The 26,974-nt window shown below is 47.7% G+C and overlaps 1 protein-coding gene across 2 annotated transcripts in view; it reads right to left on the bottom strand.

The window, feature by feature from the left end:
• The window catches only part of LOC115462800 (phospholipid-transporting ATPase ID-like), a 258,559-nt gene that overhangs the window by 100,166 nt on the left and 131,419 nt on the right, over window positions 1–26,974 (bottom strand). For both annotated transcript variants that reach the window (XM_030192816.1, XM_030192815.1), the window contains exons 3-4: window positions 23,403–23,461; window positions 12,957–13,070 (exon numbers count right to left, since the gene is read on the bottom strand). In XM_030192816.1, coding sequence (XP_030048676.1) covers window positions 12,957–13,070; window positions 23,403–23,461 — 173 coding nt within the window. The remainder of the gene's footprint in view (window positions 1–12,956; window positions 13,071–23,402; window positions 23,462–26,974) is intronic.

Raw genomic sequence — 26,974 nt, forward strand, 5'->3', positions numbered from 1 at the left:
GGCTTCAGAATGTTGGAGGTGCATTCTATTAAATAGGATTGGTCAGTTCCTTTCCTATATAATAAAAGGCACCTCCAACATTCTGAAGCTGACTGCATGGCTGAGGCATTCCTGCTCTCTGTATCCATCTCCTGAATTGACATCACGTACTTCCGGGTTCGTCACAAGCAGACGTGACCAACCACACGAGGTTTCTCGGCTTCAGAATGTTGGAGGTGCATTCTATTAAATAGGATTGGTCAGTTCCTTGAAGCACAGCCAGAGCTCAGCGTCCTGCACAGTAACGCTCAGACACCAGAGAGAGAGGGGGGGGGGGGGGGCTGACACCAGAGAGAGGGAGGGAGGGAGGGGGGGCTGACACCAGAGAGGGGGGGAGGTATCTCTGTCACACACACACTCTCTCTCTCTCTCTCTCTCTCTCTCACAGTCAATGTCTTTCTCTCTCTCACTCTCACACACTGTCTCTCACACTGTATCACATTCACTATGTGTCACACAGTCACTCACACACTCTCTTGGTCTCATACACTCAGTCTCACAGAGAGTCTGTGTCTCGCACACACTGTATCTGTGTGAAACACACTCTCTCTCACACTGTCTCTCACATACACACTTGCACACACACTCATTCTCACACACACACTCTCTCTCTCACAGACACACTAGCACCCAGACTCAATCTCTCTCTCACACATACACACTCGCACATTCACTCTCTCTCTCTCTCACACAGTCACTCTCACATACACACTCCGAGGAAAACCTTGCTAGCACCCATTTCATTTGTGTCAGAAACGGGCCTTTTTACTAGTCTTTGGATAATTGTCAATTTGGTCCAGTGACAGACCCCTGAGGAAGGCTTGTTGCCAAAACACGGACCGTGTCGGGTCCCAATAAACTTGCTCTGAAGCTCTTACTCCCTGGTTTGGACTGGTCATTTGGATTTGGTTCTCTTCCACCCTTGGTTTTCTTTGCTTGTGTTTCTGTGGAAGGTGTGTAACCCCCCCCCCCCCCTTCTTTCTGATAAACAAAAGAAGGCAGATTGTCGTGTTGCCTCCAAATGAGCATAGGCTGGAGCAAGAAAAACTAGGCGATGATCATTGAAGGAACAACAGGCCATAACGACCGGTAGAGTACTAACAAGAAGAAAGATAAGGACAACCAGGACAAAAAGCTTTAAAGGTCAAACAGTAAGGGGTCCTTTTACAAAGGCGCGCTGAAAAATGGTTTGTGGTACTGTAGGCATGAGTTTTGGGCGCGCGCTGATCCATTTTTCAGCATGCCTATAAAAAAGGCCTTTAAAATTTTTTTTGCTGAAAATGGACATCAGCAAAATCAAAATTGCCGTGTGGCCATTTTGGGTGTGAGATGTTAACACCAGCCATTGACTTAGAGGTAAAGGCTCATGCAGTAGCCGGGCGGTAATGACCTATGCGCATTAAGTGCCACTTGGCACGTGTCCAAAAATAAAAATTATTTTTTGGACGCACGCAAAAAATGAAATTACCGCAAAAGCCACACGGTAGTCGTGCAGTAACTCCATTTTGGCGCATGTAGACACTTATGCGGCTTTGTAAAAGGGCCCTTTAATACTGAAATTTAAGACAAAACTGAATCAGTAACCAGTGTCTCTGGAGAAATGATGGAGTCATGTGATCAAACTTGGTTAATTTACATAGAAAATGAATAGTTGTGTTCTGGAGAGTCTGAAAGTCTTTTAAGATGCTGTTGACATAGATTGCCTACCCAACATTGCAATAATCTAAACGTGAAATTAAAAGGGCATGGAGAAGGGTATGTAAAGACCCATCATCAAAATAATGATGTATAGCTCTGACACGGTGTAAAGTAGCAAAACTTTTCTACAGTAATAAAGAAACTTGCGGAACAAAAGAGAGTTGATAACCAATCAGGGCTCCAACTTGAATGAATCAACTATCTGAGTCTTGTCCAAACAGAATAGGCTATAGAAAGGAGTTAAGTGACCGGAAATCCAACACGCCATGGTTTTGTATGGATTAAGGACCAGTCGGTGAGTGCTAAACCAAGAAGCCTCTTTGTTCAGGCAATGATACAACAAAGTTAATTCAGGATTCAGGGCCGGCTCGACTTTTAGACCAGGTGAGGCAGTGGCCGAGGGCACCAGTGATAAAGGGTGCCAAAATCTCAGTCTAGCATCTCTCCCTCCCTCTTCCTTCTCTCTGTCCCTCTGTCTACAGTTCAGACATGACTTGACAGAAATAACCAATAAAATCAACAATGGCCTGAACATCATGGACTCCTGGGCAAACTCATTCCAACTGGAACTGAACACTGAAAAAACACACTGCCTCATCCTCTCTTCTCAACATAACAAGTACAAACCCATAACGATAAATACCCCAGGACACACCCTCCCTATCTCAGACAGCTTGAAAATACTCTGCGTCACACTCGACCGTAACCTTACTCTCGAGAAACAAGTAAACTCTGTACTAAAAAAAATGTTCTATTCAATGTAGAAGCTCAAACGATTAAAACCTTTCTTCCCAAGGGAAACCTTTTGAAACCTAATTCAATCAATGGTCCTAAGTCATGTAGATTATTGCAATGGAATCTACGCGGGATGCAAAGAACAACTAACAAAAAAACTCCAGACCGCCCAAAATACAGCAGCCAGGTTGATATTCAGCAAAACACGCTTCGAAAGTGCAAAGCCCCTTCGAGAAAAGCTGCATTGGCTCCCAATCAAAGAACGGATCATCTTCAAAATCTACACTTTAGTTCACAAAATTACATATGGCGTAGTCCCAGGATACATGATAAACCTCATAGATCTACCAATAATAAACAGAGTCAGGTCGTCAAGTTCATACCTAAACCTACACTACCCAAATTGCAAAGGACTGAAATACAAAACAACCTACATATCCGGCTTCTCCTACATAAGTGCACAACTATGGAATGGCCTCCCAAAAGCTGTGAAAACAATACATGACCAACTGAACTTCAGGAAATCACTAAAAACCAACCTCTTCAAAAAGGCCTACCCCAACGATCCTACGTAAACCTCTTCACCCAGAAACACAGCATGCCTAATGATCGTACTGGACAACACACAATCTTCATCCCTTCCGACCCTCCACATATACCTCATTCGATCACTATACAACCTTGTATTTGCTATCAACTGACGGGGCGAACGCCTTGACGGTACTATGTAAGCCACATTGAGCCTGCAAATAGGTGGGAAAATGTGGGATACAAATGCAACAAATAGATAAATAAGTATCCACCGGACAGGAGGGAGGAAACACAGAAGGAAAGATGCTGAAATGGGACTGGGATTTTGATGCCCTTTATCATCAGTGGGGGGGGGGGGGGGGGAGGTGAGACGGACTTGAGAGGAGGAGAAACTGGATCTCCAGTGGTGGGGAAAGAGAGTGGAAGGAGAGATACCGGAAAGCGGGCATGGGGTGGGGTCACCAATACAAAAGTTGGTTCAGGGTGCCACAGTCCCTTGAGCCAGTCCAGTCAGGATTAGCAAGAGAGGTATAATAAACCAATGGAATATTGTGTACATTGAAATATGAATACCCAGATCTTGACTCAGACAAGCCATCGGGCTCAGAAAGATGTTAAATAATAGTGGTGAAAGACAGGTTACTTGGTAAGAAGATGACATGGAAGAGGAAGCAGAGACAAGAGGAGGACGATTCTGACAAAACGTCCAAAATCATGACAACCAAATGAAATGTGCAAGAATTAATTTAATTGGTTAAATATGAAATAAGTTTAAATAGAAGGAGGAAAAAGACCTCAGAGACTCAATAAATGCTACATTTAGCCTGCAATATACAAGATATTTATTTATTTGTTGCATTTGTACCCCACATTTTCCCACCTATTTGCAGGCTCAATGTGGCTTATAGTACCGTCAACGGCGTTTGCCCAGTCGGTGGATAACAAATACAAAGTTATATATTGATCGTATGAGGTATAAGTGGAAGGTCGGAATGGATGAAGATTGCGTGATGTCCTGTTCGATCACAGTCATGCTGTGTTGGTAGGTGAAGAGGGTTACAAGGGGTCGTTGGGGTAGGCCTTTTTGAAGAGGTTGGTTTTTAGTGATTTCCTGAAGTCCAAGTGGTTGTGGATTGCTTTGTATCTTCTTCACAGGTCCTTAAAAAGCCTATTTATTAAAACTTATGTTATTTTTTATATTCTGTCTTCATTTCTCTATTGTCTTTAATATCATAATTTGGACTAATATTCAACACTTAACTGGCATGCTGACATTACTTGCTCAAACTACCTTTGTGATCTGCTCCTTTTCAGCAAACAAGTAATGTCAGCATGCCAGTTAAGTGTTGAATATTAGTCCGAATTATGATATTAAAGACAATAGAGAAATGAAAAGAGAATATAAAAAATAAGTACATAAGTACAGGGATAAGACCAAAGGTCCATCAAGCCCAGTATCCTGTTTCCAACATTGGCCAATCCAGGTCACAAATACTTGGCAAGATCCCAAAAAGGTTCAATGCATTTTATGTTGCTTATCCCAGAAATAAGCACTGGATTTTCCCTAAGTCCATCTTAATAATGCCTTATAGACTTTTAGGAGGTTATCCAAACCTTTTTGAAACCCTGCTAAGCTAACCGCCTTTACTACACTCTCTGGCAACGAATTCCAGGTTTAATTACACACTGAGTGAAGAAAGATTTTCTCCGATTCGTTTTAAATTTACTACTTTGTAGCTTCATCGCATGCCCCCTAGTCCTAATATTTTTGGTAAGAGTAAACAAACGATTCGCGTCTACCCGTTCCACTCCACTCATTATTTTATAGACCTCTATCATATCTCCCCTCAGCCGTCTTTTCTCCAAACAAAACAATAAAAACAACAGATATGTTTTAATAAATGGGAGGCTCTTTAAGACCTGTGAAGAAGATGCAAAGCAATACCTTGTATATTGCAAGCTAAATGTAGCATTTATTGAGTCTCTGAGGTCTTTTTCCTCCTTTAGTTTAATTAATTCTTGCAAATTTCATTTGGATAATGTATAAAGTAGCAAGAAAAGAGCCTCATGACTTTTTTAAGTTGAAACCATGATAAGACATTGCCACATATTCCTATATTTATTAGCCGTAAGAAGTTGGCGATCTACCAAATCAAAGGCCAGCATAAGACCAAGAGATGTGGTTTAAAATAAAGCATACATATAAAACACAAAAAAAATCAATACATTAAATAAATTAAAACAAACATCGGAGAAAATCAGACTGCAGGTAACTATCAAACATATAAACGGCGAGTGACTGACTCACTCGCAAATGCACAGTAGAGACTTCCCTCTCTGTCCCGCCCCCGCGATAATACGTGATGACGGGGGCGGGACAGAGAGGGAAACTACGCAAAGCCACCGAGGTCGCTACCGACCCCGCCCGAGGTCGCCGCTACCGCTCCCCCCACCCGGTGTTGCCGCCGCCAGCCCTCCACCTGGCCCAGGCCCTCTCTCCGCTACTGGTTACTTACATCCATTCGCCGGAACGCAGCACGCACATCAGCTGAGCTGCCATCCGCCTTCCTTCCCTGCCTGTGCCCCGCCCTTGCTGACATTACGTCACACGGGGGCGGGACACAGGCAGAGAAGGAAGGCCGACGGCAGCTCAACTGATCTGCCCTCCCTGCTGTGTTCCGGCGAATGGATGTAAGTTCAGTAGCGGAGAGAGGGCCTGGGTAGGGTGGAGGGCTGGCGGCGGAGGTGGTAGCGGCGACCTCGCGGGGGGGGAGCGGTGGCGACCACACGGGGGGGGACCAGCGTCGACCTCCAAAAACCCCAATACCAGCCCGTTTTAACGGGCTCAACGGCTAGTGGATCACATAAATTGCCATTGAAAGAACCACCACCATCAGGCTATGTGAATCTCATTGTACAAACAAACACAGCGCATCCTGATCTCGTAATTACGATGCCCTCTAAAACACCGAGAATCTGCGACCTTAGCTAGGTAGCAAGCTGTGAAAAGCTTCCTGAAAGAAGGCTGGGTTAGAAATGAGCCGTAACTCAAGAGGCAACAACTTTCATAGGACTGGCCCGAGAATAGTAATCTGACAAAAAGGGCAGAGCGTCTAGCAAACACTCGTCTGAGGAACCAAGTGGTCTAGAAGGGTAATAAATTCCTAACAATGATTCAGCTGGGAGGGGAGCAGCATCTTTTCAAGCCTGGTGTATGAGTGTCAAAACGTTGAACTGTGTAGGTTAATATATTGGGAGCCAGTGCAAATTAACCAGCACCAGCTTAATGTTTGTAACGAGATGTCCCTGATAAAAAGCAGGTCCAGGGAACATAAACAGTGAAGTACCTAATCCGAATACTAACAGGACCTTTTTATTGGTAATGTAGAGTACACATTTTTGGGTGTTTTCCAGGTCAGTCTGAAGAGGCAGGACACCCACCCTGGAACCCAAGACGAGAAGCAAGGAGGAGCGACGAAAGTGAACCCAACTATACTGTGGTTGGCCTACAGGACCTGGAGATTTCCTTTCAGGATATATTACCTTGAGCAGAGAGATGTGGTAGCCGTGTTAGTCCACTTCTAAAAGCAGTCAATAGAAATAGAATAAAATAAAAGAGAGAAAAGAAACTAAGATGATACCTTTTTTAATTGGACTAACAATACATTTTTTACGAAGAAGGGCTACCTTCGAAAGCTAATAAAAAAATGCATTGTTAGTCCAATAAAAAAGGTATCATCTTAGTTTCTTTTCTCTGTTTTATTTTATTCTATTTCTATTGACTGAGGATATGTTATGTAACAGAGACAGAAGAGAACTACCTGCTGCAGAGAAGGTTTAATTTACAAAGGTCTGTGATATTTAAACTGATCCTGCTCGGGGAAGGGGGGAGTAACAGGTGGCCTATCAAACATATAAATGGCAAGAGGCCTACTCACTCGCAAATGCGCAGTAGAGACCCTCTCTGTCCCGCCCCCTTGTCAATACGTGAGGACAAGGGCGTGACAGAGAGGGAACCTGCGCACCTGCGAGTGAGGGAACCGCCATCGCCACCGCTCCCCCCCCCCCAGGGTTGCCGCTACCGCTCCCCCACCCACCTGGAGTCGCCGCCACCCACCCTCCACCCGGCCCGGGTTACTTGGCTTCACTATTCAAACCGCCGGAACGCAGCACACAGCTCATCTGAGCTGCCGTTGGCCTTCCTTACCTGCCTGCATCCCGCCCTCGCCGACGTTACGTCACACAAGGGTGGAACACACGCAGAGAAGCGGAACACATGCAGAGCAGAAGGAAGGCCGACGGCAGCTCAGATGAGTTGTGTGCTGCGTTCCGGCGGTTTGAATAGTGAAGCCATGTACCCGGCCTGGGTGGAGGGGGGGCCGCGGCGGCGGCGGCAACTCCGGGGAGAGGGGCGGCGGCGACCTATCCGGGGGGAAGCCTTTCAACCCCCCCCCCCCCTTCCTTTACTAGCCCGTTTTTATGGGCTCAACAGCTAGTAAAGTTTATAAAGGGTTGAAGATGCTGCTGTATGTATGTGCATGGTTCTATTTATCTATGTAGCTGTTTATTTACTCCGGATCTGATATGCTGCCTTTTCACCAGGGGCGTAGCCAGACCTCACGGTGGGAGGGGGCCAGAGCCCGAGTTGGGGGCACATTTTGAGTGCTGCCCCTCCCCACCACCGCCTCACCTCACCCGCCCCCACTGCCTCGCCTCCTCACAAACAAATACCTTTCCTAGCGGGGGTCCCCAACCCCCACCAGCCAAAGCCTTCTTTAGCGCACTCTCTGGCGCAGCCGCGTTCGCTGCCTGCCCCCTGCCCTTCTTTCTTCTTGCTCCTCCTGCGCACGCTGACGCTCAGGAGGAGCAAGAAGAAAGAAGAGCAGGGGGTAGGCAGCGAACGCGGCTGCACCAGAGACCGCTGAGCGTCAGCGTGCACAGGAGGAGCAAGAAAAAAAGAGCAGGGGGCAGCGCTGGAGACCGCTGAGCGTAAGCGTGCACAGGAGGAGCAAGAAGAAAGAAGAGCAGGGGGCAGGCAGCGAACTCGGCTGCGCCGGAGACCGCACTGAACAAGGCTTCGGCTGGTGGGGGTTGGGGACCCCCCGCCAGCCAAACCAGGGGCCCAGGCCCCCCATAGCTACACTCCTGCTTTTCACAGTGCAAGAAAACACTTAAGTAGACAATCTGCAATGTCCAGAATGGAGCAGCTCACAAGGGTAGTGTTAAAAAGTCCAATTTATTCACTACACATATATATGAATCATAAATCACCACCAGACTCTGTGCAGCTTCTGTGGAAGTGAAGCTGTTTTTAGCTGAGAGGTCAAATTGTGTGGAACCACCTTCGGATTTTGTCATTGAAGCCCCTGACGCAGCCCTGGTAAGGAGTGGAGGAGTGGCCTAGTGGTTAGGGTGGTGGACTTTGGTCCTGGGGAACTGAGGAACTGAGTTCGATTCCCGGCACAGGCAGCTCCTTGTGACTCTGGGCAAGTCACTTAACTCTCCATTGCCCCATGTAAGCCGCATTGAGCCTGCCATGAGTGGGAAAGCGTGGGGTACAAATGTAAAAAAAAAAAATCTTGTCAGGCTTTTATTCTATGATTTATGATTCACACTAGTGCAACCATGCCCGTTTCCTCAACAATGAAACGGGCCCTAGGAAGGCTGTCATGTAAGCTTTTATTTCTCTCCCCTCTGCCCTCCCTTCCATTTCCAGCGATTCTCCTCTTCCCTGCCCTCCCGTGTCCTGTGATTCTCTCCTCCCATCCCATCCATGTCCATCAATTCTCCTCTGCCCTGCCCTCCCCTCCATGTCCAGCAATTCTTCCCTCCCCTCCCCTCCATGTCCAGCGATTCTCCTCTTCCCTGCACTCCCGTGTCCCGTGATTCTCTCCTCCCATCCCATCCATGTCCATCAATTCTCCTCTGCCCTGCCCTCCCCTCCATGTCCAGCAATTCTTCCCTCCCCTCCCCTCCATGTCCAGCGATTCTCCTCTTCCCTGCACTCCCGTGTCCCGTGATTCTCTCCTCCCATCCCATCCATGTCCATCAATTCTCCTCTGCCCTGCCCTCCCCTCCATGTCCAGCAATTCTTCCCTCCCCTCCCCTCCATGTCCAGCGATTCTCCTCTTCCCTGCCCTCCCATCCGTGTCTCGCGATTCTCTCCTCTACTGTCCTCCCATCCCATCCATGTCCATCAATTCTCCTCTGCCCTGCCCTTCCCTTCCTCCCTCCTTCCCCTCGATGTCCTGCGATTCTCTCCTTCCCTCGATTTGCACCTAAACGTTCTCTGGCTGGCTGGCACTGGCTTCCGTTTGTAACATCCCTCCTGACGTCAGCTTGCCTCCAGCGTTCCCTTCCCTCTCACTGTTCCGTCCTCTGACATCATTACGTCTTGATGCGAGGGTGGGACAGTGAGGGGGAATGGAACCCTGGAGGCTGGCTGACATCAGGAGATGTTACGAACCCAGGCAGCCAGACATGGAACGTTGGAGGTGCAAATTATTATATAGGATATGTGTGGTGAATAAATGGGACTTTTTAATACTACCCTTGCGATCTGTTCCTTTCACAGTGCAAGTACATCAAAGCGGTGCACAATTCAGTTACACTAAACACTCTTCGGGCAATAGTCAAAATGATTAAAGCGGGCAGGAAAGGTTGCTGCGCGCTTAAATCGACCACTGACATTCAGCGGCGTATAATCCGTTAGCACTGCTGACTATTCGCGATTAGAGCCTGCACCAAAGCCAGCTAACCTGTGGACGATCTGAGAGCAGAGTTGGCATAAGTACATAAGTAATGCCACACTGGGAAAAGGCCAAGGGTCCATCGAGCCCAGCATCCTGTCCACGACAGCGGGCAATCCAGGCCAAGGGCACCTGGCGAGCTTCCCAAACATACAAACATTCTATACAATCAAGCCATTGTGACATCACTAATGAGGTTGGCTCTTATTGGTGGAATGAGCCACTATGACATCACAATAGGTTAAATCACTGCTCTATGTAATAAAAGTGAGCCAAGTAGAGGACATAAGTACATAAGTAATGCCACACTGGGAAAAGACCAAGGGTCCATCGAGCCCAGCATCCTGCCCACAACAGCGGCCAATCCAGGCCAAGGGCACCTGGCAAGCTTCCCAAACGTACAAACATTCTATACAATCAAGCCATTGTGACATCACTAATGAGGTTGGCTCTTATTGGTGGAATGAGCCACTATGACATCACAATAGGTTAAATCACTGCTCTATGTAATAAAAGTGAGCCAAGTAGAGGACATAAGTACATAAGTAATGCCACACTGGGAAAAGACCAAGGGTCCATCGAGCCCAGCATCCTGTCCACGACAGCGGCCAATCCAGGCCAAGGGCACCTGGCGAGCTTCCCAAACGTACAAACATTCTATACAAGTTATTCCTGGAATTGTGGATTTTTCCCAAGTCCATTTAGTAGCGTCTATGGACTTGTCCTTTAGGAAACCGTCCAACCCCTTTTTAAACTCTGCCAGTTATGCAGTTAAGAACTGATATTCAGCCCTTGACCATGTAAGTTAAAGGACCACATAAATAGACGTCCCATCTTTAAGCGGTTCAGCTTATGCAGTCTAGGGCTGGATATTGCGCTGAACCACATAAGCTTTAGTGACCAACCTAAAAAAACAGATATCCAATAATGGAACCCGGATACGGCCTGGCATCGAATATCCGGGAATACAGCTGGCAGCAGACACAGAAACGCTGACCACCACTGGCTGAATATCAGACAAAAACAATAGGAGGGTGAGGTGGGTAAATGTCTCCTGTCGTCCCCCTTCTCCCCCACTGCTAACTCCCGGCTCCGTTCCTTCTATCTCGCTGCTCCCTATGCCTGGAATAGACTCCCTGAGCCGGTACGTCAGGCTCAGTCTCTGGCTGTCTTCAAGTCTAGGCTTAAAGCCCACCTCTTTGCTACTGCTTTCGACTCCTAACCATGACTCTCTTACTCAACACCCTCACTTATCACCCCTACCACTGCAATTTCCCCACCCCTAGCTGTCTGTTCGTCTGTCCAATTTAGATTGTAAGCTCTGTTGAGCAGGGACTGTCTTTTCATGTTAATTTGTACAGCGCTGCGTAAGTCTAGTAGCGCTATAGAAATGTTTAATAGTAGTAGTAGGTGACAGATAGCACAACAGTAATTATCCGGGACAGGATGAAACAGACACAGCCTCGCGAGACTTCTATTTTGAAGCAGTACCGGGAGCACGACAGGTCAGAAGCCACGCCGGGCAGGAAAGAGGAGGCTCTTTCCTGCCCTGAAGAGGCCACTAGACCACCAGGGCATGATAATAAGGTAAGGGGAGGGGAGGATAGGACACCCTGAGGCCCACCTGCCCCCTCCACCCGCAAACCTGGACAAACGAGCAGGCTGGCAAAACCCGCCCGTCCTCAAAAAGAGAACACGTCCAGCTAAAACCGGACATATGGTAATCCTACACTGGCCAAGCACCTAATCCTGACCCTGGCACCATATCAGGCCTCCAAATCTCTTCTGTGCATGTGCAAAAACCCACACATGCCCAAAAGAGCACCACCAGGCCTAACACAGCCTGATCTCCCCTGCTCCCAACTGTCACCCTGGCTTTCCTCTGCTACACACACTCATGCGCACCAGAAGTGCCCTGATGTCTGCCTTCACGGCACGCTCTTCCCAAACGACCCCTTTCTGACCCGAGGCACCCTGACCCCATTGCTTCCACAGACTCTAGTTTTCTGCCCTGGCGCTGCCAACAGCCTCTCTTCTCCAGCAGCCGTGGAGCCCTGGTTATAAAAAAACCCACAACTTTTAACCCATTTGGGTTACACTAAAATGAACATGCCCGCACTTACACCAGCCATACTTGTGTTTTGTATGGGTGACTCTAGAATGGTGCGTGAGACTGGAAGGTATCATTGGTAGGGACAGGCCACAGTGGGTCTCAGAAGGCTGTGCATGAAACTAGAAGGTCTTTCTGTTGGAGTAAGATGGCAGTGGGTGAGCCTGGAAGGTATCATTGGTGGGGATGTCACAGTGGATCTTGGAAGGCTGTGTATGATACAAGAAGGTCTCAAAGTAAGTCTCAAGATGGCAGTGGGTCAGACTCGAAAGTCTCTGTTGGGATAAGACACAGTGAGCCAGGAATGTCAGTGGGCCTATAGCTACTCCCAAAATTTTCACCTGCCCTTGGTTGATAGAATTGTCCCATCAACTTTTGGTTCTGTTCATTTACCCACTTGCTAGTTCATGCCCCAAATATCCTATTTTACTTTTTAACTCAATCTTCAAAGATGCGAAGCTCTGAATAGATCTCAGAGAACACAATGGACCTCTATTTATGGCTGTGCTGCTCAACCCTTGTCTGGTAATACACATAGCCGGATGGGTTTTCAGGACTACCACAATGAATATGCATGAAATAAATTTGCATGTATCAGAGACCAATTGTATGCAAATGGAATCTCAAAAACCCAACTGGCTAAGTGTATCTCCAGGGAAGGTTGAGAAGCATTGGTCCAAGGGGTGTAATCCTTCTTGCAATTTACATCCAGACTTGGGTTCCATTCCCAGCTTAAGCTCTTTCTCCTCAGATGGGGGAATGTACATAAGTACATAAGTAATGCCACACTGGGAAAAGACCAAGGGTCCATCGAGCTCAGCATCCTGTCCACGACAGCGGCCAATCCAGGCCAAGGGCACCTGGCAAGCTTCCCAAACGTACAAACACTCTTACAGTAACACCTACAGGCCAGTCACAGAGCAATATCTGCAGAAGTTAAACTCTCTCTTGAGGACAGCAGGTTGCTGAGGTATGTGAAGAGATGTAGAAGAAAAGGGAATCTTCCAAAGACATTACACAATGAATCACTGGCAGCCAGATGGGAAGAAGCAATGGAGAAGACAGAGGAGTGTATCAGAGCATTCTTACTGTACCTGCAGAATGAGCAGGAACACAAAATAGGCATTTGCAACCCTCTGAAACTGCTCGAAGAGGTTGAGTGGCAAGAAGGTGAAGACGTTGTACTTGGAAGTCTTGATGGCATTGGTCTGCAAAAAGTATACAACACACACATCAGAAAATTACTGAAATATAAAGGTGAGAGATTTAAGCGCACATGATTATTGTCACCAAAACGACATAAGGCACTATGTCCTGGCCGTTCTATAAAACGCCTTTCTGAAACAGCTTCCATGGGCAGCGGACGTTCCAACTGTCTGGGAACATGACTCTTCTCCAGAAACTTCCGCTCTGATGACCTGGTACTTCCTCGGACCTTGTAGATTTTCTCTGCTTTGTATAAGCTTTTGGGGTGATGGACAGGATGTGCTCTGTTCTGCTGGTATAAGTTTTGGGTGGGTGGGTGGGGGGGGGGGGGGTTATATTTAGCTCACGCCCTTTCAGTGGTAGCAGCTCAAGCCAAGCTACATTCAGTCACTAGGATACAAACAGTTGTGAGGGTAGACTCAATGAGAAGAGTGGAGAAAATGAAAAGAAACTTGAAAAATAGAGACACCGGAATGTAGTAAAACTTAGACTGTGAACCCACTAGGGCAGTGGCGTACTAAGGGGGGGGGGCGGTGGGTGCGGCCCGCCCTGGGTGCACGCCGCTGGGGGGGGGGGGGTGACGCGCCGGTCAGCTTCGTTGTTTCCATGCTCCCTCCGCCCCGGAACAGGTTACTTCCTGTTCTGAGGCGGAGGGAGCATGGAAACAACGAAGCTGACCGGTGCGCGGCACCCCCCCCCAGCGGCGTGCACCCGGTGGGGGGTTCTTTCACCGGGGTGACGAGGGGGTTCGCGTTGCACGGGGGGGGGGGGGGCGCATCGGCGACCGCCCCGGGTGTCAGCGCCCCTAGGAACGCCACTGCACTAGGGTCAGAGAAAGTACTTGTATATAATATGTAAACCTGCTCTGGTTGTACCACAGAAAGACGGTATATCAAATGCAAGGCCCTTCCCTTACCTTATGACCAGGGGTGTGCCGGTAAATTTTTAACAACAGGCTCTTTCTCCGTACGTAGCCAGCTCTGCAGTTGGAAGGGCCAGGAGTGGCCGGGTGGGGTGGGGGAGCAACACTTGCCTCTCTCTCCTCCCTCCCTTCATGCGGGCACGCTAGGCATACCTTTGCTGGCAACCAATAAATGGACTGCCACCACTCCCAAAGTCTTGCTCAGAGCAGCATGCTGGAACTTCTCTCACATGCTCGAGAAGTCCCAGCCTGCTGCCCAGAGCTGGAAACAAGGAGCTGGGAGCAGCAGCAGTCTATTTACTTGGCTGGCAGGACTCAGCATCCCCACCAGCAAAGTAAAAGAGAATTCAGCAGGGGGCCCAAGCCCACATTTTGGGAGCCAGTTGTTAAAGTAGCCATGGAGGGCCCTACTTTAACAACCGGCTCTTTCTCCGTACGTAGCCAGCTCTGCAGTTGGAAGGGCCAGGAGTGGCCGGGTGGGGTGGGGGAGCAACACTTGCCTCTCTCTCCTCCCTCCCTTCATGCGGGCACGCTAGGCATACCTTTGCTGGCAACCAATAAATGGACTGCCACCACTCCCAAAGTCTTGCTCAGAGCAGCATGCTGGAACTTCTCTCACATGCTCGAGAAGTCCCAGCCTGCTGCCCAGAGCTGGAAACAAGGAGCTGGGAGCAGCAGCAGTCTATTTACTTGGCTGGCAGGACTCAGCATCCCCACCAGCAAAGTAAAAGAGAATTCAGCAGGGGGCCCAAGCCCACATTTTGGGAGCCAGTTGTTAAAGTAGCCATGGAGGGCCCTACTTTAACAACCGGCTCTTTCTCCGTACGTAGCCAGCTCTGCAGTCGGAAGGGCCAGGAGTGGCCGGGTGGGGTGGGGGAGCAACACTTGCCTCTCTCTCCTCCCTCCCTTCGTGCGGGCACGCTAGGCATACCTTTGCTGGCAGCCAATAAATGGACTGCCACCACTCCCAACGTCTTGCGCTGAGCAGCATGCTGGAACTCGAGAAGTCCCAGCCTGCTGCCCAGAGCTGGAAACAAGGAGCGGGGAGCAGCAGTAGTCTATTTACTTGGCTGGCGGGGCTCAGCATCCCCACCAGCAAAATAAAAGAGAATTCAGCAGGGGGCCCAAGCCCACATTTTGGGAGCCAGTTGTTAAAGTAGCCATGGAGGGCCCTACTTTAACAACCGGCTCTTTCTCCGTACGTAGCCAGCTCTGCAGTCGGAAGGGCCAGGAGTGGCCGGGTGGGGTGGGGGAGCAACACTTGCCTCTCTCTCCTCCCTCCCTTCGTGCGGGCACGCTAGGCATACCTTTGCTGGCAGCCAATAAATGGACTGCCACCACTCCCAACGTCTTGCGCTGAGCAGCATGCTGGAACTCGAGAAGTCCCAGCCTGCTGCCCAGAGCTGGAAACAAGGAGCGGGGAGCAGCAGTAGTCTATTTACTTGGCTGGCGGGACTCAGCATCCCCACCAGCAAAATAAAAGAGAATTCAGCAGGGGGCCCAAGCCCACATTTTGGGAGCCAGTTGTTAAAGTAGCCATGGAGGGCCCTACTTTAACAACCGGCTCCTAAAATTCTTAAAAACTTAACAACCGGCTCTTGCGAGCCTGTGAGAGCCTGCTCCAGCACACCACAGCTTATGACCTTTATATTCCTCTCCAGTGAGTACATTTTGAATGTTGTAGCCTAAGAAATGTTGGGAACTCCATCAGTGGCAAATCCCATCACTTAGTAATGCCTGTAGATCATAAGGGAGTGATCCTACGTGGTTAATAATTGTTAATAGACCTGGAGGGCCATAACTGAATGGGGGCGCCCATCTCTAAGGGCGGCCCCGGGAAGGGGCGGAGCTAACCGTATTATCGAACAAGATCTTTCATTTCGATAATACGGTCGGGGCCAGCCAAATCTCAACATTTAGGTCAGCCTTAGAGATGGTCGACCTAAATGTTGAGATTGCCGGACTTAAAGATGGTCGGCCTCGGTTTTCGCCGATAATGGAAACCGAGGACGCCCGTCTCAAAACCGGCCAAATCCAAGCCCTTTGGTTGTGGGAGGAGCCAGCATTCGTAGTGCACTGGTCCCCCTCACATGCCAGGACACCAACCGGCCACCCTAGGGGGCACTGCAGTGGACTTCATTAATTGCTCCCAGGTACATAGCTCCCCTTCCCTTGGGTGCTGAGCTCCCCAAATCCCCCCCAAAACCCACTCCCCACAAATTGTACACCACTACCATAGCCCTTATGGGCGAAGGGGGGCACCTACATTTGGGTACAGTGGGTTTCGGGTGGGTTTTGGAGGGCTCACATTTACCACCACAAGTGTAACAGTTGGGGGTGGGGGGTGCCTGGGTCCGTCTACCTGAAGTGCACTGCACCCACTAAAACTGCTCCAGGGACCTGCATACTGCTGTCATGGAGCTGGGTATGACATTTCAGGCTAGCATAGAGGCTGGCAAAAAATGTTTTGACTTTTTATGGGGGGCGGGCGGTAGGGGGCTGGTGACCACTGGGGGAGTACGGGGAAGTCATCCCCAATTCCCTCCGGTGGTCATCTGTTCAGTTTGGGCATCTTTTTTAGGCTTGGTCCTGAAAATAAATGGACCAAGTAAAGTCGGCCAAATGCTCATCAGGGCTGGCCTTCTTTTTTCCATTATCGGCCGAGGGTGCCCATGTGTTAACCACGCCCCGTCCCGCCTTCACTATGCCTCCGACACGCTCCCTTAAACTTTGGCGGCTCCTGCGACGGACTGCAGTTGAAGGCGGCCAAAATCAGCTTTCGATTATGCCGATTTGGCCGCACCTGAGAGAAGGGCGCCAATCTCCCGATTTGTGTCGGAAGATGGGCGCCCTTCTCTTTCGAAAATAAGCAGGCTGGTCGCCAAAATCATGCATCTTAACTGTGTCCTCTGGCAACAAAATTCCCTGGGTTACTTGAAAAAAACCCAACTCATTCTTAAATTTGTTTTAAGTTTGTAATCAATTCATTTCATGGAGCTCCCCCTGGTCCTAATATTCCTTATTAACTTCACCCACTCAGGATTCTATAGACCTTTGTCATAGCTCCTCTCAGCAGTCCCTTCTCCCAGCCGAACAGCCCTAGCCCGTTTAGCCTTTCTCCACAGGGGAACCGTTCCATCCCCTTTATCATTTCGGTCGGCCTTTTTAGATCCGCTGTATCCTTTCTGAGACGGATTGACCGAAACTGCACACCGTACTGCGGTTGTCTCATGGATCTGTACAGAGGCCCAGTAATATTCTCTGTTTTATTCTCCGTTCCCTTCTAATGAATTCCTAACACTCTATTTGCTTTTCTGACCACAACCGCACTGAGGATTTCAGTGTATTCTCCACAATGACACCAAGATCCTTTTCCTGCCTAATAGGAAAAATTATCCAACGTATTGGAACGCTATATGTGTCACTTTGCACTCGTCCGCATTATATTTCATCTGCCATTAGACGACCAGTTCTCTGGTTATGTAACATAGTAACATACATAGTAAATGACGGCAGATAAAGACCTGAATGGTCCATCCAGTCTGCCCAACAAGATAAACCTTGTGACTCTGGGCAAGTCACTTAACCCTCCATTGCCCCATGTAAGCCGCATAGAGCCTGCCATGAGTGGGAAAGCGCAGAGTACAAATGTAACAAAAATAAAATAAATAAAATAAAACTCATTTTACATGGTATGTATACCCCAGTTTGATTTGTCCTTTCCATTCTCAGGTCGTAGACCGTAGAAGTCTACCCAGCACTCTTCTTGTACTAAACGTTCTGAAGCTAACATCGAAGCCCCTTAAAATTTACACTCCAGCCCATCCCTATCTGTTCAGTCACGATCAGGGGGTAGACCGTAGAAGTCTGCCCAGCTCCCGTTTTGTTTCCAATTACCGGCATCGCCACCCAATCTCCGCTAAGATTCCACGGAACCATTCCTTCTAAACACGATTCCTTTGTGTTTATCCCACGCACGTTTGAATTGCATTACCGTTTTCATCTCCACCACCTCCCGCGGGAGGGCATTCCACATAGCCACCACCCTCTCCGTGAAAAAAATACTTCCTGACATTAGTCCTGAGTCTGCACATTTTGAAGGTTCATGCCCCTTTTCAAGATCCACCTTGTTTTGCATACAAGAGGGGTCGCAACCTAGGAGAGACGTTCTCTGGTCACAGAGAGGGCCAGCACACTCATCCGGGTGACTACAAATGCGGGGGGATGCATGTATTGCCAATATGTTCAAGAGGGTGATGTGATTCAGCCCCCCCCCCACCCCCACAATAGGCCACTCTGAACTGGCATATGAACTGCCTCTGGTGACCACTACCACTCTCCAGGCCGCATACTGCTGTTTCTTCTGCGCTTCGTCTGCGCTTACTGGGTATTGCTACAGTTCCCAATTGTGGATCGCCTTGCCGAGAACTGTTCGTACCACTCTGGTCCATCTCAGCATCTGGATTACCACCGTCCATCTTGGTCTCTCTTCCCTTTCCCTTCTTACCCTGTTCCTTCTCCCCTATCTAATGTAATTGTAATTGATTCACCTGTGCGTTAAAAGCCACTTTGAGTCTGCTTCATGTGGAAAAAGGTGGGGTATAAATGTTCATAAATAAATAAATAAATACGCGTCAGTTTCATATGCACAAAAGGACGAATTGTAATTCTCAGGGAGTAATCTATCGCATCTGGTGCCCATGTAAACTGTTTTACATTGGTCATACAACTAGAAGAATAAAAACTCGCATTGGGGAGCATGTTAGTAATATTCATACATGCAAGGTAGAGGCTCCCCTGTCGGCGCACTGGCAGGAGTTCCACCATGATATCAATGATCTGAGATACATAAGTACATAAGTATTGCCACACTGGGAAAGACCAAAGGTCCATCAAGACCAGCATCCTGTTTCCAACAGTGGCCAATCCAGGTCACAAATACTTGGCAAGATCCCAAAAATGTACAAAACATTTTATACTGCTTATCCCAGAAACAGTGGATTTTCCCCAAGTCCATTTAATAACGGTCTATGGACTTTTCCTTTAGGAAGCCGCCCAAACCTTTTTTAAACTCCGCTAAGCTAACCGCCTTTACCACATTCTCTGGCAACAAATTCCAGAGTTTAATTTTACGTTGAGTGAAGAAACATTTTCCCTGATTCATTTTAAATTTACTATATTGTAGCTTCATCTTCTACATATTGAATTGCAAAGAGGGGGCTCTTTGAGTAATATACTCATCCAGAAGGAACAACGTTTCATTTTCTCCTGGGATACAGTTCAACCTCGTGGACTAAATAGAGAGGTTGAGTGGCTGTGAATTTATTTTTATTTATTTTAGTTACATTTGTACCCCGTGCTTTCCCACTCATGGCAGGCTCAATGTGGCTTACATATACTGGTACTTATTTGTACCCGGGGCAATGGAGGGTTAAGTGACTTGCCCACAGTCACAATGAGCTGTGCCTAAAGTGGGAATCAAACTCAGTTCCTCAGTTCCCCAGGACCAAAGTCCACCACCCTAACCACTAGGCCACTCCTCCACTGTTGTTACTATTGAGATTCTACATGGAATGTTGCTATTCCACTAGCAACATTCCATGTAGAAGTCGGCCCTTGCAGATCACCAATGTGGCCGCGCAGGCTTCTGCTTCTGTGAGTCTGACGTCCTGCACGTACGTACGTGCAGGACGTCAGACTCACAGAAACAGAAGCCTGCGCAGCCTTCTACATGGAATGTTGCTAGTGGAATAGCAACATTCCATGTAGAATCTCCAATAGTAGCAACAGAATCTCAGTAGTAGCAACATTCCATGTAGAATCTCCAATAGTAGCAACATTCCATGTAGAATCTCCAATAGTATCTATTTTCTTTTTGTTACATTTGTACCCTGCGCTTTCCCACTCATGGCAGGCTCAATGCGGCTTACATGGGGCAATGGAGGGTTAAGTGACTTGCCCAGAGTCACAAGGAGCTGCCTGTGCCTGAAGTGGGAATCCAACTCAGTTCCTCAGTTCCCCAGGACCAAAGTCCACCACCCTAACCACTAGGCCACTCCTCCACTGTTGCTACTATTTGAGATTCTACATGGAATGTTGCTATTCCACTAGAAGTCAGCCCTTGCGGATCACCAATGTGGCCGCGCAGGCTTCTGCTTCTGTGAGTCTGACGTCCTGCACGTACGTACGTGCAGGACGTCAGACTCACAGAAACAGAAGCCTGCGCAGCCTTCTACATGGAATGTTGCTAGTGGAATAGCAACATTCCATGTAGAATCTCCAATAGTAGCAACAGAATCTCAGTAGTAGCAACATTCCATGTAGAATCTCCAATAGTAGCAACATTCCATGTAGAATCTCCAATAGTATCTATTTTATTTTTGTTACATTTGTACCCTGCGCTTTCCCACTCATGGCAGGCTCAATGCGGCTTACACGGGGCAATGGAGGGTTAAGTGACTTGCCCAGAGTCACAAGGAGCTGCCTGTGCCTGAAGTGGGAATCGAACTCAGTTCCTCAGTTCCCCAGGACCAGAGTCCACCACCCTAACCACTAGGCCATAGTAGCTAAGATACTATGTACCGTGTGAGGGCTGGCATATAACATTTGTGCAATTTAAAATGATGGCTTCAAAATCTACAATGGGTAAAGCAAGCGAGGACTAGAGCTTTATGTGAGGGGGGTACACAGCTGTTTGTGTTTGACCAATAACTGAGGCTGTGCAGGGGTCATACGGGTATTTAAAGAGCACGGGAAACATGACGTCACACGCTCTGAGCTGTGAGAAGGTGGATCCCTGATGCGGACCCGCTTGGGGTTTGGTGTCCGTCTTTGGTTCTGTAGAATGTTTTGTAAGGAGTTTACTTTTTGAGAATTAGTTTAGGAACGCAAGGTAAAGAGTATATTCTAGTACGTGTGGGGAAGTCTTTTCTTTACCTTTGATTTTGTTTGCAGATTCCCTTTCTGATGACGCCACGCGAAACTCGGCCAGAGTTAAAGGGAACCTTTGTTGACATTGTGAGACTGAACAGGGTGAATGGACTATGAGTTGATCATATGAACTATAAGCACGAGCATGCCTTATCCTCAAGGGAAGTGACTTTTCATATGCAATTGTTTTGAATTTGTTAAATCTTTAAAAGCATATGATTAGGTGGTGATTCATTTAGTATTTTCTGGCACAATTTATAAAGGGTCATCTTTTTTCCCTTACCTTTTCAGCTGCTACATTTGCAAGAGGCCTTCTTTTCCTCTTACTTTTATGCACTTTTCAAACATAGAGGTTTGTCACCTTTAAAATAGCTCCTTTCAGTTTCGCCCACTGCTGTTCCCATCCAACTTACTCTTCCTTGAGATATTCCCCCTTGACAAAGTTAGTTCTTTCGAACCCTAGAACCTTCAGTCTTGAATAAGCCCCCTCCTCCTGTGTCTTAATATTGAACCACGCCATTCGGTAATCAGTAGATTTGAAATGATCGCCCACGTAACATCCAAAACATTTTCCCCGTTTGTAAGCACCAGGACCAGAATAACTCCATCCCGCGCGGGTTCCATTACCAACTGCTAGAACAAGAATCCAAAATCCCCTTGCTTTTAGATGACTCCACAGCAAGGACACCCTACTCAACGTCTGACATATTAAACTCACCTATTAGTAGTACCTCACCTTTCATAGCTACTCTTTAGCTGCCTGTGCTGCATTCATGTTTTTATGTGTATCAGTGTGACATCTGCATGGGTCTCTGATATAGAGCCACTCTTCAGCTGTCGATGCTGTATTCACGTGTTATGTATGTCAGTGTAACACCTGCATGGGTCTCTGATGTAGAGCCACTCTTCAGCTGTCCACGCTGTATTCATGTGACACCTGCACAGGTCTCTTAAATAGAGCCACTCTTCAGTTGTCCATGCTGTATTCATGTGATACCTGCATGGGTCTCTGATGTAGAGCCACTCTTCAGCTGTCCACGCTGTATTCATGTGATACCTGCATGGGTCTCTGATGTAGAGCCACTCTTCAGCTGTCCACGCTGTATTCATGTGTTATGTATGTTGTGTGACACCTGTATGGGTCTCTGATTTAGAGCCACTCTTCAGCTGTCTTTGCTGTATTCATATGTTATGTATGTTGTGTGACACCTATGGGTCTCTGATTTAGAGCCACTCTTCAGCTGTCTTTGCTGTATTCATATGTTATGTATGTTGTGTGACACCTATGGGTCTCTGATTTAGAGCCACTCTTCAGCTGTCCATGCTGTATTCATGTGTTATGTATGTCAGTGTGACACCTGCATGGGTCTCTGATATAGAGCCACCCTTCAGCTGTCGATGCTGTATTCACGTGTTATGCAGTGGCGTTCCTAGGGGGGCTGACACCCAGGGTGGATCACCGATGCGCCCCGCCCCCTGGGTGCAGCGCCCCCCGGCGAAAGGACACCCCCGTGAAGGAATCCCCCCCCCCCGGATGCACGCCGCTGGGGGAGTGCCGCGCGCGCCTGTCCTCCGTTGTTCCATGCTTCTTCTCTGCCCCGGAACAGGAAGTAACCTGTTCTGGGGCAGAGAAGAAGCATGGAACAACGGAGGACAGGCGCGCACGCGGCACCCCCCCCCCCCAGTGGCGTGCACCCGGGGCGGACCGCACCTACCGTCCCCTCCCCCCCAGGAATGCCACTGGTGTTATGTATGTTGGATGACACCTGTATGGGTCTCTGATATAGAGCCACTCTTCAGCTGTCGATGCTGTATTCACGTGTTATGTATGTTGGATGACACCTGTATGGGTCTCTCATATAGAGCCACTCTTCAGCTGTCAATGCTGTATTCACGTGTTATGTATGTTGTGTGACACCTGCATGGGTCTCTGATATAGAACCACTCTTCAGCTGTCCATGCTGTATTCATGTTTTATGTAGATCCGCTTTCTAGCTGTTCGTGCTATATTTCATATATACCAGTATATGATTTTAATTTTAGTGAGAAGAAGTTTAAAATCAAGAATTTTGGAATGGTAACATCCACTAGCCACATATCATTCAGGAGAACAGGGAGTGAACGCCATTAAACAAGAAATAGATGCAGGAGGGACTATTTCGGCTGATCTGCAGATAGTGAGTATAATAAAACTGATGCCATTCTGTGCAAAAGGCTTGTGACAGAAGCCTATAAGGAGAGGCTTAAGACACTCAAAATGTACTCTTTGCAGGAAAGAAGTGATAGCGGGATGGATATAAGAGAAACATTTTCAATTCCAAATAGCCACCCCCATCTCCTCCTTTCATTGCTGTTTAAATTTCAGATGTCAAACAAATCATCAGAAAATGATCAAACTATCCAAGAGATCCCAAATGTAGGGGGAAACATCTTTTAGACCTTTCTTCCTCAGTAGCAAATCTGAAAGGTTTGGAGTACTCACCGCATATTTAAATTGCAGATTAAATTCTCGGTCATTTGCTTTCAGGAGTCTTTCTTTCTCTGCATTGGAGGAAATAAAAAGAAAAAAGACATGTCAGTTGGAGGAAGAGAGAATATGCTGGTTGAAGCTTTACGGGTGCACAGATCAGCGGCGGACTTTCAGCTGTATGTATACACAAACCAAGTGCACCCTAGCCCAATGTCCGTGTCACAGAACCTGGGATGGTGAGCCCTTGGGCTGCAGCAGACAAGTCCTCTGGGGAGGCGCAGAGCAGAGGCGAACCAGGCACTGAATACAAACAAGATACCAGACATGGCAAATAGACAGAGCACACTCAAGGCAAGGTGAAAACAGAGCCTGGCTAAAGCGAAAACCAGGAACAAAGGAAGGACACTCATACGTGCTGTAAGGCCGAACTGGAACCCACCCGTAACAGAGTCCAAGCATACGGGCCGCAAGGCCGAACTGGAACCCACCCGTAACAAAGTCCAAGCATAGGGGGCCGCAAGGCCGAACTGGAACCCACTCATACCAGAGGGAAGGGAAAAGAAACAGAATGGAATCTCTTGAGCAAGTACTACTCAAGAAGTGCATACACACTGCACTAAACAGAGCCACAACCAAGGGGTCAAAAGACCCTACACACAGGCACAAGGGTTTAAAGCAAACAAAGGGAAAAACAATGTTCTTACTAGAACTCAGTCAGCACACAGCTGGGTAGAGAAAGGAAAGGCAGGCAGAGACAGAGCAGACAGAGCACCAACAGCTGCACGGAAGCAAAGTAATCAAGGAAAAGAGCTGGCAACAACTGGCTCTCTGAATAGTGAAAGGTAACATGGGAAACCACACAAGGAAACAGAACAGGCTTATGCTGGAGAGCCTAGATAACAAGGAAGTCATCCATTCAGGTTCAAACCAGAAACACACACACATACAGAAAAACAGAACAGGACTTTGCTTGACAGCTAACCTAACAGAAAAGTAATCCATACAGATTCAAACCAAAACCACACATGCAGCGCTCAGGGCTGTGCCCAGAGGCACAGCTTAACAAGAAGACCAGTTCCCTGAGAATCAAACAGTACAACAAGAAAAGGGAAAATAGACCTGTTGCAAAGTCAACGCAGGACAGCTCCATGGGTCCTTATAAAGGTGTAGGCTGATGATGTCACAAGTAAGAAATGAAGCAGAAGCAGGGAGATCAAAGCGAGGCTTGGCGTCAGGGACACCAAGGCGAGGCTTGGCTAACAGGAAGAACAACAACAGGAAAAAAGGCAGACTGGAGAGGTCACAGAGCTAGATACAGAGAAACTGTAGGTCTGGACATAAGGGCACAGCCACAACCATGACAATCTGACTGTCACTGGCCAATGGGACTTGGGCATCAGACACACTGGCACAATGCTAAAAGTCAACAAGCTAACCTCACAGCACCATAAAACAGCAGTCCAGCCCTGGTTATTTCTCTTCTGCAGAGTGCAACAGAAAAGGAGCTGCAAACCCTGAACTGGAGAGAGCCGCCATGACGGCCTGGGGTTACTGCAGTTTTGCAGCCTGAGGGAGACACTCCCTTTGCTGATACCAGAAGGCAATTTTCATGCATGACACAGAAGACATCGAGTTTACCTCGAGAAAATGAAACGTGTGGGTTCTAACGAAGTGTTCTTGCTCTGGAAATTAGAATGACTTTTGCAACCCTCTGGTAACTGCCAAAGGCACCCCAGAGACCTCCATCAATTCTGTCCCTGTTTTCGACATTATTTATTTACTTTATTCATTTATTAGGATTTATTTACCGCCTTTTTGAAGGAATTCACTCAAGGTGGTCTACAGTAGGAATAAATCAAACATCGGCAATAGGCAATTACAGCAGTAAAAATATTCCAATAACAATACAAAGTATGGCATAGTATACTCCTTAAAAGGGAACAGAGGGGGGGGGGGGGGAAGATAGGCTCTTAACAAAACAATGGGGAACACGTATAGTTTCAATTAAAAAATAAAGTTTATTACAACAGGTTGACTCAACACAGCCGTGTTTCGGCACCGTAGCGCCTTCTTCAGGAGTCTTCCAAAGGTTTTATCAGGCGCTTGGATGGTTATAACACCAGAAAACAATGCACATAGGAATTCACAATTCTCTTTTTCCACAAGAGTGGAGGCGGTGCAAGACGTAGTGAGCGTAATCGTAGTTACACGTCCAGATTATGCTGGACGTGTAACTACGATTACGCTCCCGCCTCCGCTCTTGTGGAAAGAGAGAATTGTGAATTCCTATGTGCACTGTTTTCTGCTGTTTTAACTATACGTCTTCCCCATTGTTTTGTTAAGAGCCTATCTTTCCCCCCCCCCCCCCCCCCGTTCCCTTTTAATTGTTTCGTGGGGATTTAAGTGCACCTCCACACTTTGTATGGTACCCCCATACCTTGTGCGGTATCGTTTTGGATAGTATACTCCTTACAATGTCAACACAATACGTAATAGAACATTTTAATTGACAGTGCAGGGTATAAGCAAAGATGGAACGTATAGGTAAGAGAGTAAGAGGAGTTAGAAAATAAGGTGACTAATTTAAAGAAAGTTGCACATGAGGTCAGAGAGATCATCCTGGAACCTTCTGGTGTAACACGTTCACCAGGTACCCTCTGAGTTTAAATCAGACTTGGTGGACCTCCAGCCCGTCTAGGCAGGTATCTGGAGAGCACTGGGACCAATGCAGCTCCGAGAATGCATGCTGCTGAGCTCTGGCACTGATCTACCCTATTCTGTGACAACGCTACCCCTCTCCTCATACTTAGTGCAGACTGAAAATGTAGCTGAGCTTCTGTACCTGCAGCTGATGTTCCTGGAAGCAGAGGATTCTGAGGCCAGTGTTTCCAGACCCACTGGCCCTGCTTATCCCATTAGAGGTGGGGAGGGAGTCAAAGTAAAAACAAACCAAGCCCAAAAGTTAGGGAGGTCCATCCATGTCCAGGTATGATATCTACTTGCACACACATCAGAATAAAAATCACCTACCAGTGGAAGTACATAAGTACATAAGTATTGCCATACTGGGAAAGACCAAAGGTCCATCAAGACCAGCATCCTGTTTCCAACAGTGGCCAATCCAGGTCACAAATACCCAGCAACATCCCCAAAAAGTACAAAACATTTTATACTGTTTATCCCAGAAATAGTGGCTTTTTCCCTAAGTTCACTTAATAATGGTCTATGGACTTTTCCTTTAGGAAGCTGTCCAAACCTTTTTTTAAACTCCGCTAAGCTAACCACCTTTACCACATTCTCTGGGAACGAATTCCAGAGTTTAATTACACGTTGAGTGAAGAAACATTTTCTCCGATTCGTTTTAAAATTTACTACATTGTAGCTTCATCGCATGCCCCCTAGTCCTAGTACAGCACGTGCTCGGTGATACTCCCAAGCAACTCATTAAAAACTGAAAAACTGGGACCGAGTTTGGAGGTTAGCAGAGAAGCTTCCAGTACAATGTCCCTGCTGCCAAACTATTTATATTTTCTCTTTACCCTCTGCAAAGGCACTTTCTGTATCCCTGTCACAGATCCATCATG

Source organism: Microcaecilia unicolor, chromosome 2, assembly GCF_901765095.1.
Source record: "Microcaecilia unicolor chromosome 2, aMicUni1.1, whole genome shotgun sequence".
In the NCBI taxonomy this organism is placed as follows: Eukaryota; Metazoa; Chordata; class Amphibia; order Gymnophiona; family Siphonopidae; genus Microcaecilia; species Microcaecilia unicolor.